This window comes from Galeopterus variegatus, unplaced genomic scaffold (genome assembly GCF_000696425.1).
Source record: "Galeopterus variegatus unplaced genomic scaffold, G_variegatus-3.0.2 Scaffold4075, whole genome shotgun sequence".
NCBI lineage: Eukaryota > Metazoa > Chordata > Mammalia > Dermoptera > Cynocephalidae > Galeopterus > Galeopterus variegatus.
In genome coordinates this window covers 179,448-194,434 of record NW_007730186.1, presented here as the reverse complement: position 1 = coordinate 194,434, position 14,987 = coordinate 179,448, and the positions used below count along the sequence as shown (strand labels likewise).

The 14,987-nt window shown below is 44.5% G+C and overlaps 1 protein-coding gene across 2 annotated transcripts; it reads right to left on the bottom strand.

Moving 5' to 3' along the window:
* Positions 1 to 5,865: 5,865 nt before the first annotated feature.
* LOC103602260 (HLA class II histocompatibility antigen, DP beta 1 chain-like) lies at positions 5,866 to 13,901 on the bottom strand. Of its 2 annotated transcripts, none has more exons than XM_008586675.1 (6): positions 13,709 to 13,901; positions 9,861 to 10,124; positions 7,499 to 7,780; positions 6,830 to 6,940; positions 6,434 to 6,457; positions 5,866 to 6,135 (listed from the first exon to the last, which is right to left on the bottom strand). In XM_008586675.1, the coding sequence occupies exons 1-5, from the start codon at positions 13,806 to 13,808 to the stop codon at positions 6,438 to 6,440; spliced, it is 777 nt and encodes a 258-aa protein (XP_008584897.1). In that variant the 5' UTR covers positions 13,809 to 13,901; the 3' UTR covers positions 5,866 to 6,135; positions 6,434 to 6,437. The 2 variants fall into 2 exon arrangements, with proteins under 2 accessions (XP_008584897.1, XP_008584896.1); XM_008586674.1 differs by having other exon boundaries at positions 5,866 to 6,070.
* Positions 13,902 to 14,987: the final 1,086 nt, after the last annotated feature.

Below are 14,987 nucleotides of genomic sequence, written 5' to 3'. Positions count from 1 at the left end.
ATCTGAAATACAAGGAATCACTCGAGACTACGATAAACGACTATACACCAACAAATTTGAAAATCTAGAGGAAATGGATAAATTTTTGGACACACACAGGCTCCCAAAACCGAACCACGAAGATGTAGAAAATTTGAACAAATTGCAATAAAGGAGATTGAAGCTGTTATCAGAAGGCTCCCAACAAAGAAAAGCCCAGGACCAGATGGATTCACAGCAGAATTTTACCAAACATTCAAAGAGGAATTGACACCGATTCTTTACAAACTATTCCAAAAGATTGAATCAGACGCAAATCTCCCAAACTCATTCTATGAAGCAAACATCATCCTGATACCAAAACCAGGTAAAGATATAACCAAAAAAGAAAACTACAGCCTGATATCCTTGATGAACTTAGATGCAAAAATCCTCCCTAAAATACTAGCAAACAGAATACAGCAACACATATGTAAAATTATTCACCACGATCAAGTGGGATTCATCCCAGGGATGCAAGGCTGGTTCAACATACACAAATCAATAAATTTGACATGCCATAATCAAACACAAGGACCATATGATCATATCTATAGATGCTGAAAAGGCATTTGATAAAATTCAACATTCATTCATGACAAAGACCCTCTATAAGTTAGGTATAGATGGAAAGTATCTCAATATAATTAAAGCCATATATGATAATCCCACTGTAATTAAAGCCATATATGATAATCCCACTGCCATTATCATCCTGAATGGGGAAAAGCTGAAAGCTTTTCCTTTTTTTTTTCCTTTTTGTCTTTTTTCGTGACCAGTAACGGGATTGCAACCCTCGGTGTCGCGCCCACACCACACTCAGCCAGTGAGCGGACCGGTCTCTATATGGGATCCGAACCCTCGGTGGGAGAACTGCCGCACTCCCAAGTGCTGCACTCAACCAAGTGTGCCACCGGGCTAGCCCTGAAAGCTTTTCCTTTAAGAACAGGAACTAGGCAAGGATGCCCACTCTCACCACTCCTATTCAACATAGTTTTGGAAGTACTAGCCAGAGCAATCAGAGAAGAGAAGGAAATAAAGGGCATCCAGATTGGAAAAGATGAAGTCAAACTGTCACTGTTTGCAGATGACATGATCCTATATACCGAACAGCCTAAAACCTCTACAAAAAAAAACTGTTGGAGTTGATAAATGATTTCAGCACAGTAGCAGGATACAAAATCAACACACAAAAATCAGTAGCATTTCTATTCTCCAATAGTGAACATGCAGAAAGGGAAATCAAGAAAGCCTGCCCATTTATAATAGCCACCATAAAAATAAAATACTTAGGAATTTAGTTATTCAGATGGATCAGTCATAATATCACCTTTTTCATTTCTAATTTTTGTTATTTGAATCTTCTTAGAGAGGATACAAGAAGATGGAAAGATATCCCATGTTCTTGGATTGGAAGAATCAACATAGTGAAAATGGCCATACTACCCAAAGTGATATACAAATTCAATGCAATCCCCATCAAAATTCCAATAACATTTTTCTCAGAAATGGAAAGAACTATCCAGACATTTATGTGGAATAACAGAAGACCATGCATAGCCAAAGCAATGCTGAGGAAAAAAAATTAAGCTGGAGGCATAACACTACCTGACTTTAAACTATACTACAAAGCTATAATAACCAAAACAGTATGGTACTGGCATAAAAACAGACACACTGATCAATGGAATAGAATAGAGAATCCAGAAATCAACCCACACACTTACTGCCATCTGATCTTTGACAAAGGCACCAAGCCTATACACTGGGGAAGAGACTGTCTCTTTAGCAAATGGTGCTGCCAAAAAAAGAAATCAATATGCAGGAGAATGAAACTAGACCCATACCTTTCACCATACACTAAAGTCAACTCAAAATGGATTAAAGAATTAAATATACACCGTGAAACAATAAAACTTCTTAAAGAAAACATAGGAGAAACACTTCTGGAAATAGGACTGGACACAGACTTCACGAATACAACCCCAAAAGCATGGGCAACCAAAGGAAAAATAAACAAGTGGGATTATATCAAAGTTGGTTTCATTCTGAGGTCTCTCTCCTCAGCTTGTAGATGACTGTCATGTCCCTGTGTCTTCCCATGGTCTTCCCTGTGTGTGTGTCTGTGTCTTAATCTCTTCTTCTTATAAGGACAACAGTCATATTGGATTAGGGCCCACCCTCACTACCTCATCTTAACTTAATTACTGCTTTAATGACCCTAACTCCAAATACATCACGTTCTGAGGTACTGGGGGGGGGAAGGCCATCAACATAAGGAGTTTGGGGGACACAAGTCAGCCCATAATGATTATCAAAGCAAACATCCATAAAACTAGTACTTACATCAAGAAACAGAACACTGCCAACATCCCAGAGGCCCTCTTTAGCCAGCAGGTAGTTTGAAAACTTTTCAAGAGCTAGACGCTCCTGTTACCGTGATGATTATCATAGTTCCTGGTACTTAGTAGGCCCTCAATAAATGTCTCTTGCATAAGTGAGTAATTTATTATTTATTTAATATGTACTTATGTAATACTTTCCATCTCCAAGGATTCCAACTAACTTGAAGTTAGATGCAGCTATGCATTTGCTTTGGACAATGAAATGTGAGAAGTGACATGTGTCCTTTCCAGGAGGGACCATTCAGAGCCAGTGAACAATTTACTGGGTTGTGTTTGTTCAGCTGAGGGGCCAATGGGGGCAGATGTGGAGATGGAGGTCTATCAGCCTGGTTCCCTGAGTAACTATGATGAGCAGAGCTCCCACTCTGACTAACATTGGACGTGTAGCATGAGCAAAACCTAGATATTGAGGTATTTGTCACTTCAGCACAGCCTATCCTACTCTTACTATGCAAAAGGCATAGAAAGAAAGGTGCTTAACGAGGCTTCGTAGAAGCAGAGAGCTGGGAGAATTAGAAGAACATTTCATCACACAGGCCAAAAGAGCAGGCATTTCAGGAAGGAGGAAATAGTCAATAGTGCTAGTTCATAAGGTGTTAACTTAGATAAATATCCACTGGGCCTGGTATTAAATGGTTATTGGAGCCACTTTAAAGAGCACCTTCACACACTGTGTCCAACTCCTATCTCCTTCAATTTTTATCGTCCTGTTGCTGGACCTCACTCTATCTGGAGGTTCACAGCACATGGGCAATGGAGAGTTGGAGAGGGTGAAATGACTTCTCCTTAGGGTACCTCTTGAAATCTCATGGATTCTCATCTGGGGCAAGAGCATCTTTTGGATAGACCACCTTTTCTTTAGGGGCCTATTAGGGACAGAAAATAAGGGAGAAAGTGTAAAGGGATTGAGGATACAACACTAAATTCGGAGTCTTAACCCTGCTGTTTGTCCTACTGCAGGTGACAACCTTTCTGTGTCAGGAGAGGACATAAGGGAGTCTCCAGCTTCAGGTTTACTTTAAAGCTTAAATCCCAGCTTTCCTTTGAATCTCTGCTCCTCAAAACAGTCATTGGACTGATGTACCCAAAGACTTCTGTAATTCCTGCCAATCTTTGATCCTACTCACACTTAGCACTCAGCAAAGGGCCTGACACATACAAAGTACTCAATAAATGTTAATAATTTAAGTTTGGCAATAAGGTGGCCCCCACGCTGGATAGTGTCCATGCCCCAGTCTCCTCTGGGACCTCTCCCTGTACTGCATTCTTCCTGAGAAATCCCAGAGACCAGCAAGTACCTGTGTATGTCAGAGCTGGACGCATCTGATGCCTTCTTTGTGTGACTCTAGAGCCTTTTTCCATCTCTTTATACTCTCAGCTCTCTAGGAGCACATATCCTGGACTTGTAATGTGGGTGCAGAAACCACAGTTTCTGATCCTGCCAGGAAGTAGATCCAGAGAATGTTCACTTTGCCCTGGGTACTGCCCTGGCCTAGCATGGGGTAGAGAGGACAAGGATGGTTGGGGAAGACTCTGGTTGGATATGGTTTGTAATATTCAGTGCTTGAAGGCTCTAAGGGTGAGATTTATGTACTCTGGATCTGGGGATTTAGTAGTGATCTAGATTTTAAGACTTTCCAGAATTCTCATGATCCCTTTTCATCTTTGAATGGCTAGATTATAATCATATTAATTTTCTGTTGCATGGGTTTCATACAGAAGTTGGCAACCTCTGAAACCAAAAGTGAACATGAGAGAGATAAAGGTTCTTCATTTATCTACTTTACACTGACTGTCCTTGTCACCTCACTGTGTAACAGCTGAAATTACTACACCAAACAAAGCAGCATCATTTTCACTTATAGATTTAGAGGAAACAATGCTGAACAGGGATAAAGGTGTTGTAACTGGGCAAGGGCTGTGTCTCTCTACAAATTATCTCAGGTTAAGTAATGGAAAGAACAGAGTTTTGGAGAAATCTAAATTTTCTTTGTGTCTCTGCCATGTGATAGTTGTGTGATTTCATCACCAAGGCTCAGTTTCCACATTTTAAAAAGAAAATTAAACTGTGTCCTATTCCCTGGGTTAGGAGGATTAAATGAAGCATTTAGCAGATTATGTGGGACATGATTGTCTTTGTCTGTGGCTTCTCTTTACTGACTCCCTCACTCAATCCTCTCTGCAGAACTCAGCTGTATTTACTTCTGTGTTGGTGACGCCCAAATCCGCACCTTCAGCCCCGAACTGTCTTTGAAATGGGGGAAGCTGGTCCCCAGATGCAGGGCATTATTTGGGAGGGGAGCTGTGTGGGAGTAGCACAGTAGCTTGTGGGAAATGACCAGGGACAGGTGCCCAGGGGCACAAGAGGCCCAGAAACTGTTTGTAAGGAGCCAGGGAGAGGGAATTAACCCACTGGGTGTGTCAGAGAGCTGCTGAGGGCTCATTTTGTGTATCAGGAGGTAGTAATCTATACTCCTTACAAAATGGAAAATGTAGACTAAACATGTCCTCTATCTTGACTTAAAAATAATTTAATATGAAACACAAAACCCACAATCATTTTTTTGTAAAATTTTTTATCCTTTTTGTCTTTTTTCGTGACCAGCAACGGATCGCAACCCTCAGTGTCGCGCCCGTACCAGACCGGGACCGGCCACGGGATCGCAACCCTCGGTGTTGCTCCCGCCCCTCGCTCAGCCAGTGAGTGGCCGGTCTGTACGTGGGATCCGAACCCTCGGCGGGAGCGCCGCCACGCTTCCCAAGCGGCACACTATAGCAGTGCGCCACCGGGCTGGCCCAAAACCCACCATCATTTTGGATTGTTAAAAAAAAGGCCTGTGTTTGAAAAAGAGTGCTACACATATTGCTTTGTTCTTTTAACAACGGGGATGCATTTCCCACTGTGTGAATTATTAGAACAGGAGGTCTGGGTGGACTGATTAATACAGAGTTAGAAGATAAGTCTTGATCTTCTACTTGATGCATTCAAAAGGCTAATCCATATTTGGTTAAGGAGTTTTTATGATGGTATTCAAATAAAATGTTTAAAGTTTATTAGATTACATGTATAATTTTAAATTCTGATCTTAATTTAATTTCTAATGGTAATGGCAATATATGCTCTTAATAAGTTTTATGTTGAATTAGTGCAATGTGAATATGGGTCATATAATCCAGATTCACAGTCTGCTCACCATTGAATAACTAAGAATAATGGTCCCATATCTAAAAGGATAAAGGTACCAAACATGATTATGGGGCAGCTCAATGAAATACAGAAATTCAGAAGAGGTCCACATCCAACTGGCCACCTTATACATAGTTGGGATATCCACATTTTCCTGTTTTTCTTCTTGCCTAAGTGTAAATAACAATGAATTTCTCTATTAACTCCTGTTTACCAAATTCTCAAACAAAAGCAAAAGCAGAGATGACTTGTGCATATTCTTAAAAGAAAACAAACAATAACTTTTTTATTTTGATTACTTTAAATTTTGATTATTTATGGAACCAGGAGAAGGGAACTTGGTTGGAGGGTCCATGAGAGCTGCATTGAATCAAAGAGCAGAAAGTGGTTTCAAAGCAATTACTTGGCAGCAACATTCTCTTGGAAAGCTGGGGGTATGTCTCAGAACCAGCCTCTGGGACTAAAGAAACACAGAAAAATAATGTTTCGAAGGCACATATAGTCCTGTAGGTCAGATCAGGAACCCTGTGGGGGTAAAGAAAAAGTTACCCCAGGTTGCCAATCTTTCTTCCTTTAAGTCCCAAGAGAGATAAATTACAATGAGAGACTGAGGCTTTGCCTGATATAAAAAAGAGTTTATTGTGGCTTCTTCGGTTGGAAAAAATAATGCTCTTTCCCCACACTCACCCAAGGACTGAGGTTGAAAGAAACATTCAGGCCTGAGACTCTCTTCCTAGCAGGTGCCTCAGAGTCACAATGATATAAAAAAACTTACATCTTTCTACAATCCACCCTCTCAAGAAAATTGAAGCAGGAATATTACCTGTTTATAAAGATCCTCGTTGAACTGAAATGAAAGAAGGAAAGGGAACATATTCCCCATTAAAAACATCTTAGACAATTACACAAATTTCCCACCCCATCTTCCATTGCCCTGATGCTACCATACGGAATTAGGACAGGGGCTGGTTGGAGACTAACCCATCACTGAATGAATGCCCAGCACGAGCCTGAATACCTGGAAACCTCAGGCATCTGGTCATATTAAGATCCCAGCCTGGGGATTCCTCTCTCCCCAGAGGCCATCTTTTCTCCCCGACAATCTGATTTGGGTGAACTACAGAACTCTCCAGAATTGTTTTTATGTTTTGGCCCCTTATCATGAAAGATGTATGAGTAAGTCTGGGGAAAGTCTCAGTCACCTCGCAGACTTTCTTACCTTTCTTGCTCCTCATATGCATGAAGATGCTTGCTACAAAGAATATGAGCCCCAGCACAAAGCCCCCGACTCCAGTCAGCATCTTGCTCCAGGCAGAATCAGACTGTGCCTCTGGGAAGAACAGACCCAGGGTCAGTCTCACCTCCACCAGCTGCACCCCTCCTCAGGTCCTGTCTGAGATCCTGGAGCCTGATGTAGAATATTGGTATGAGGACAGTGGTGGGGATACACCTGGTAGAAGGAGGAAATTTAGAAAGACCCCCCCCCAAAAAAATCCACCCCCTCAATTCTGGAGCTTAGGGTGTGACCCCAGCAAGAAGAAATTGCTGATTCTGCCAGTGCCCTCTCAAAATAACTCAGAAGAGGCTAAAAGCCTGAAGGAAGAGAACAGTTCCCATTTGTGAGGGCAGTTAAGGAAGGTGTCTGATTCTCTAGATTCTCTGACAAGGGGAAAGATTCTGAATCCTCAAGATCTCCTAGGCCAGGGACAGGCAAGTCTTCATTACCTCTGGATTAGGACTATATTCATGGGCTTGTAGAGAGGAAAGATAGGGGTAGATATGGCCCGATTGTATGGACACTTAAGAAAAGGTGAGTGGACCTCAGAGCCAGAGCATCCCCTGCTCTTCAGAAGGTGGGGTCTAGAAGGGTCATCAGCGAACAACTCACTCCAGTCCACAGTGACAGGACTGTCCAGGCTTGGGTGCTCCACTTGGCAGGTGTAGACATCTCCCTGCTGGGGGGTCATTTCCAGCATCACCAGGATCTGGAAGGTCCAGTCTCCATTACGGATCAGTTCGGTGGACACAACCCCAGATGTTTCCTCCTGTGCATTCAGGAGCCATCGGACTTGAATGTTGCCTGGATAGAAATCTGTCACATGGCAGACAAGCAGGTTGTGGTGCTGCAGAGGACCCTTCTTGGAGGGAGAGACGTTCACTCTAGGTGGGACTAAAAATAAATGGAATAGCACTTGTAATTATTATTTCTTAGACATGTACATTATGTAATTGATTCCTAGGTGTTTAAAAAACAAATAAAGTAATTAGGCTAGTGGATAAGGGTGGTACTGAAAAGACAGAAATACACCTTCAAAGAGAATATGCATTATCTTGAATTAAATAATAAGTTTTGAGTAGAATAGGAGAGAGACAAGGGCAGCACCTTGCAGCACATTTAGGAGAAATTTTACTATAAGCAATTGATTAATACCCTTTGGACAAAGAATATTTAATCGGCCATGAAACTACCTGTCTTTCCAACACTCTGTCTTGGTGCAAAAGATGCAAAATTCACTCAAATAATTTCTTGAAATTAAGATGTACAGACAATGGCATTCTCTTGGATTATTAAGACAATAATTTTCCTGTACCTCTGCATCTCTCTATTTGTTGTCCCTCCTTTCCTTGATCCTCTGCTGCTTGTAGGTCAATTTCCATGCCTGCAGTTTCTTATTCTGGATCTCTGCCTCCAGTACCCTGCTCCTCTACAGAGGGCAGAAAGACCCAGTGCCCCTGGAGAAGAGCCCATTCAGAGGAATTTCCCCAATCACAGTCTAGGTCCTTAATAACTTAGTTCTTTCCTTTCTACTTCCTACTTCCCAGAGAACACAAATGCCCGGAGGAGGGGCTGGGTAAGGTAAAGGTACAGTCTTGAACTATACCCACACTCTTTACTGCCTATATTTTGCCTTCATGAATCCGAAGTGCCAGCCTTTTCCCCTCAAGGTGATTTTACTTCAAAGGCACCTTGTGTCTCACTCTACTTCAACCACCTTTCTGAACTCACAGTCCATCAGACCGTTTCACCCAGGCCTGAATCCCAATTGTAGATTATGCTCAATTTCTTTTCCACAGGGCTCCTGGGCACCATAGAAATTAGGAAGTGTACTTGGTTGTCTGTTTTAAGGTCCCAGAACATTCCATGACAGGCACTTTGCTCAACATTCTTTGACGGGAGGCTGCTCAGCTTGGGCTGCATGACAGACCTGTAGGGGGCGCTGGAGCTAGGGCTAGTACCAAGTGGTCTCATTTGTTTTTCATATTCATTTTGGCGGCTGGTCGGCACCAGGATCATAACTCCTGACCCTGGTGTTACCAGCACTGCGCTCTAACCAATTGAGCTAACCGGCCAGCCCCCCAAATGCTCTCATTTCTGACTCAGCTCCAATACATTCACAAAGGCAAAATTCTTGTTTATTCTAGTTGCCTAGTCAATTGCCCACAAAACATTTGTTCAATTACTTCTAGATTTAGTTGGGCATCATCGCTGGAATTGCCACAACTACCTTCCTCCCCTCTTCGCCTCTCTTCCCTGCTTCTCTGTGTTTTTTCCTATTTTAATTCACACCTTCATTACTGTTTCCCTAAACAATAATGACAATTTCTTACCTGACCTCCCTAACTCCAGTCCATCCTCTCCCCAACCCATTTCACACTCTTCTGAAAACACAGCTCTGACCTTGTCATTTTTATCTTAAAAAAATAAATTTGAGTGCCCTGCCAACACATCTGAAGACATGATCAGTCGGGAGCCAGATTTCTACACCTCACCACGCACGGAATCTGAATGTCTGGACAGTGATCCTGGGGAATCAGTGCTTTAAAGATCTCTAGGAGAGTCTTGTGAACAGAGTTAGGTTGCAGACCTGCTGGCTTAGAAGATAAAGCCAAACTCCTCAAGCTGGCGTCCAAGACTGTCTGCAACCTGGCAGCTGGTTACCATTAAAGAAAATGATGCCACGTAGCTCACTTCTGCCCCTACAAAGTCTTAATAACCCCCGAGTAACATCCACATCCAGTCGCCAGGACTGATAAACTCCTGAGGACTTGCCTCTCCATCCATCTTGCCTCATTTTGTGCACAGCCCAGCTCAGGTTCTCGCCTGGCTTCCCCGGACAAGCTCCCCCATCAATCCCCAACCGCAGAGTGCCCTTCCTGCCCCTCGCGACGGTCCTTTAGGTGGGCCCGGCGCCCCTGCTCCCTGGTCTGGCCCCCGCGGCTGCCCCGTGAGCCCCGGCCGCAGCCCTCACCTCGGCGCTGCACGGTGAGGCCCTCGACAGTCTCGTAGTTGTGTCTGCACATCGTGTCCACCGCGGCCCGCTTCTGCTCCAGGAGGTCCTTCTGCCCGTTCCAGTACTGGGCGTCCCGCCGCCCCAGCTCGGTCACCGCGCGGTACTCCCCCACGTCGCTGTCGAAGCGCGCGAACTCCTCCCGGTTATAGATGTATCTCTCCACGTAGCGCTGCGTCCCGTTGATCGCGTAGCAGTTCTGCCGTCCCTGGTAGACGTAATTCTCTGCGGGGAGCGGGGGCGGCGCTGAGCCGGGGGAGCCACGACCCCCACGAACCGCGGGACCCCGACACCCGCGGAGCACCCCGCAGGACCCCTCTGGGTCGAGCAGAGCTGCCGCGACGTCCCGCGTCCTCCCGCCTCCCTCCCGCGCCTTCGCTGCCAGCTCAGCGCTCCCGGGGACTCAAGCCCGGGACGCCCGCGGCCACCGCCCCGCCCCGCAGGGCCCCGTAGGACGGAGTAGCCGGGTACAGCAGAGGGCCTCTCTGGGTCGAGCAGAGCTGCCGCGACGTCCCGCGTCCTCCCGCCTCCCTCCCGCGCCTTCGCTGCCAGCTCAGCGCTCCCGGGGACTCAAGCCCGGGACGCCCCGTGGCCACCGCTCCGCCCCGCAGGGCCCCGTAGGACGGAGTAGCCGAGCTCCGTGTGCGCGGAGCTTCTCCTGCCCGGCCCCGCGTTCACGGACTGCCTCTGTCAGCTGTTGCCCAAATCTTCCCGCTCGGGGTCGGATTTTAAAATAGTGTTTTTTTTCCAATAGCGAGTGATGGGATCTTGGGCAGGCTGCAGACCCTCTCTAGACCTTAGTTTTCTCACCCATGAAAGGAGAGATATAAGGAGTAAATATACAATATATATGATCACTGCTAAGGGGTTATTCAGTGATTTTTAAAAAAGGGTGAGCATACTAAGGAGAAAGTAATCAATTTTTGCTGGCAGCTGGAGGAGGAGGAGATATTTCACGTGGGGACATAGGGAGCAACAGAATCTCACCAGAGGGGAACGTCCTGCAGAGAGAGAAGCCGCATGGGCAGGTGGAGCTGGGGAAATGGAGAGTAGGGCTATTCTCTTTGTCTGAACTCCCTGACCTGCCTCCTCTCCTAGTGCCTTTTGTCTCAGCTCCTGAATCCTCATCCCCCTCATCTCCTATTTAACTGCCGCTCTCTGAATGTGTATCCTGTAATTTTAATGTTAGTCCTTGTTTCTCCTTCCTATTTATCAAAAAGGGAACTTTTGTCAATCTAGAAAAATAATTTTGAAAATTTTCGGGAGAAACATTTAATTTAATGGAATTCAACTGTAATGTAGACATAAATGATGAGTGGGTTTTTTGTGCAATTTGAAACTTTCATTTTTTGTGTATGAGGAACGTTATACTGTTTGTGAAATTCTTGAAGCAACTTAGAATTACCCAGAACAGTTGGAAAACCACCGATTTAAGTGGTATCATCTCTTATTCAGAACAGGATACACTAAAAAACAAAAACAAAAAAATTGCAGGAAAGAAAAGTTCTTAAAATGTAAAAAAAGGAACATGTGATGGGTATGGGTTCTAGTCCAGGCTCTACGACTTATTGTCTATGTAATCTTGGGCAAGAAACAACCTTCCTAAGTCTCCATTTCTTGACAGGTAAAATAGTAGTAACACCATTTATCTTGAAGAATTGCTGTTGGAATTAAATAGGTTAACATATGTAAAATACATAGCACTGTATTTGGTACTGCTCAGTTCATGTTAGTCCCCTTCCCCTTTTCAATGTATGATCTCTTTTAATATTTGCAAAATTCTAAAGAAACTCATAGGACAGAGGGACCAGTTCAGCCCTTGGACTACTGGAGAATCTGAAGGGGAGGTTCCATGTGGACCATACCTTAGTGGTTGAAAAGTTTTTGTTGACTATTTGTGGACTGTATCTTCCCTCCTCTCTTTTATACTAGTGATTTTACTTGGGGGATAAAAACAGTAAATATGCAAAGACTCAAATGCACACTAAGCTTGTACAAGAAGAGCCCAGCTGTTATGGCAGGGAGGACTTGGAAGTGTGGCCCAAAGCCCCGGGGCAGAGGGTGTGGTGATGGGAAACTCAGCCACTAAAAAGCTCACTTCAAAAGTCTGTCTGAGCCCAAAAGATGTCGCCTTCATGAGTCTGTTTTCTTTGAGCCCCATCTGCTGCCTCACCCCTGCTCCCTAGGGGTTCTCAACCAAGCTTTTCTTCCCCCAGGCTGCTTTAAGCCAAACCTGCTCTCCTATGTCTTTTCTCTTCTGCTCTGTTTGAAGTTGGAGATCTGTGTGGAGTTGGAAGAGTTTGAAGGGAATTGTAGAATCTTCCCTGCTCACTCTACCCATATTGTCCTATGACTCCAGCAGGTTTTTGTTGAACATCTCTGTGCAGGGTGCTCTGGTAATCTACCCTCAGTTCCACTCACATGCCTACACATCCTCATCTCATTCCTCCTACAAATCTCAGTCTACCCATTGTACCTCCACTGCCTTCCCTCCTACCATCATATGCACCCCTCTGCTCTGTTCACTCCACCTCAGGTTTCTTTGACGACTCTTACCACTGCCCGTTATCCCACAGGACAGCTTTCCTACAGGATACTGGCAGTGTCTCCTCTCACTTTCTGCTGGTCATTATTCAGTGTCATCCAAACACACCCCCAGGCTCCTCTTTTCCCAGCCTCATCTCTCTCCAATTTCCAGGATTTTTAAGGCACAGTTCCCACAGCCAAGCTATCTTGCTAGTAAGTTCTCGGCAGCCCTCCATGACTGTCAGTGGCAAGTTCTCCCTCCCATCTCTGCAAATGGATCTGAAGAAATAGGAAAGGAGCCCTGGGGCTTGAGCGGCTGGATTCAGGGGACTCAAATACTATTACCCCTGGCAAATAAGGAAGTAAAATGAGGACAGTGTATCCTAGGTATATCCTAGGAGGGGTGCGGAAGGGTGTAAAAGAGGAAGAATCTATAAAAGGAAATGTAGCAGTTAGTGGAAAACTAACATAGCTGTTTTATAGACCTTACTCTCATGTTGTTGAGTATAAATTTGTATTAGAAAGTTAAGAAGCGTCCTGAGAGAGAAACTGGATTGTACAAGCCATAATATTACACTAGCCATAGGGAGGCATCACGAGGAAGAGATTTTTCCCTTAGTTACTCCTTCCTTGGCTGTCTAATAACCTACACTGAACTCTTTCCACATATCTACAATCCTACAAATCTCAATCCATCCTAATACTCTAATCAAGTTCTAGAAAGGTTGGAGAATTATCTTCAACAGTAATCTAGCCAGGGGCTGGAACTGTAGCCTATCCCACGCTTTCCTCCCATCTTGCCATCACTGTCCAAGGGGCACGGGTCCTACTCCACCCTGGAGATTGGAAGGTCCTCTTGCTGAGCACTGAATCAGCAGGGTGATCCTTGGAGCCTGGACACCCCCAGCCAAGGGCTGTCTGTCCAAGTTCCCTGAAGGTTGTGATGCAGATGTGAGGATGCTCAGGAGGCTGACCTTGCTGACCCCTCTCTGGAAACCTTGTCCCTACATAGTTAAGCCAGACATCTCAGCCCCATTTTCTACCATAAGCAATCACACCCTTGGCACCTCTCCCCTGCTCATTGTGCTTGTGTCCCTGGGAGACATAACAGGCTCACTGGATAGCAATGAGGAGGTGACCGTGATTCTCTAGCTGGAAAGGAAGGACACTGGGCCACGGCAGGAGCTCCCACAGCCTGTCTCAGAGTCTGGGCCCTTGAAGGGATAGGCCCCTAGGAATTGTTCACTGAGCCAGGCCCTCCAGAATTGCTGCTTTGCTCTTACCTGGAGTTGCTCTGCCCTGGACCATGGGATTGAGCAGCACCATCAGTAACACCATCAGAGCCACTGTCCAGGGGGCTTCAGAGACCTGCAGGACCATCATGAAGCTGGAAAAGGAAGGAAAAATGGAGAGAGTTGCAGTCAGGGAAAGAAGAACTCACTAAATGAAGCTCCCATCTGAAATATCAGAGATCATTAGTCAAATTAGTTTCCTATGTCCCCTGGGATTGGGTAGACCCTGAGAAATGCACCAATGAGCACTGAGCTTTATATGAGTCATGACTCACTGGGCAGACAATTAGTGTGAAAGGCCTGACAATTTGAAGTATATGATGCACTTAAGATGATAGATGGAGCACAGTGACATTCATTTTAACCAGTTGGGCAAGTGATGAGGTTTTGGGAGATTATGTATTTTCTTTGCTCTGAAGGTGATCTCAAATATTCTGCTGGCCCATCTATGGGGATTATTGTTCCCCTAACCCTGCCACAGCTCATACACCTCCAGGACATGGTCTGGGGTGGAGCAAATGCCATCTCAGTGTGTAAAAAGTCATTCAGTGGCATGATTTACAGAGATTAGAGTATCCATCCCAGAACTCAAAATGAATCCTGAAGTCTTGTCTCTGCCCTAGGGGTGTTTAGGATTATCACCCACATACATTTTCTTTCTGCCAGAGGTCTGTTAGTTCTTAGAGTTGCAGGGGACTCAGGGTAGCTCCATAGGGTCAGCAGGGCTCAGTCTAGAGCCCTTACACTGGGAGTATGGACATATCAGCTATACTAACAAGTAAGTATGCAACTTTAAGGACGTTAACTTTTTTGGACTTCAATTCTTTGTCTTCACTGTGGGGATGATATAACCTGCCTGTACAGCAGTGCTCTTAAGGCCAAATGAGATAAATAGATCTAAAATTACTTTGGAAAATTCAAGTCCATAGAAAATATAAATAGACCAGTAAAGGAGGGAGAAAATGAGAAAAATCATCAAAGTCCCTACCTCCTCCAAAGCATCTGATTCTGTTGTGTTTATAGTGAATATTTTAATAAACTTTCGAAGAGCTTTACTCCCTTTTTTACAGACTTGTAAATGTGATCCTATTGGACCACAAATTCTAAAACTGAAAATGTCAAACTGGCATAATTTCTTTATATAGACATTAAAGTGTAAATAAAATGCTAGCATATAAAATGGAAGAGAAGAAAGAATAATATAGCATAAGGTGTCTATTAGGAATGATGAGTTAGTATAGAATTGTGGAAAAAAGCTCAGGTTTTTTAG

Bases quoted from the DNA above. Each gene is read 5' to 3' on its own strand.
- LOC103602260 (XM_008586675.1), bottom strand. From the start codon at position 13,808: ATGATGGTCCTGCAGGTCTCTGAAGCCCCCTGGACAGTGGCTCTGATG. The intron at 10,125-13,708 runs GTAAGAGCAAAG...CGCTCCCCGCAG, and splicing joins CCAGGGCAGAGCAACTCCAG to AGAATTACGTCTACCAGGGA. The intron at 6,941-7,498 runs GTGAGTTGTTCG...TGTTCTTCCCAG, and splicing joins TCCTGTCACTGTGGACTGGA to AGGCACAGTCTGATTCTGCC.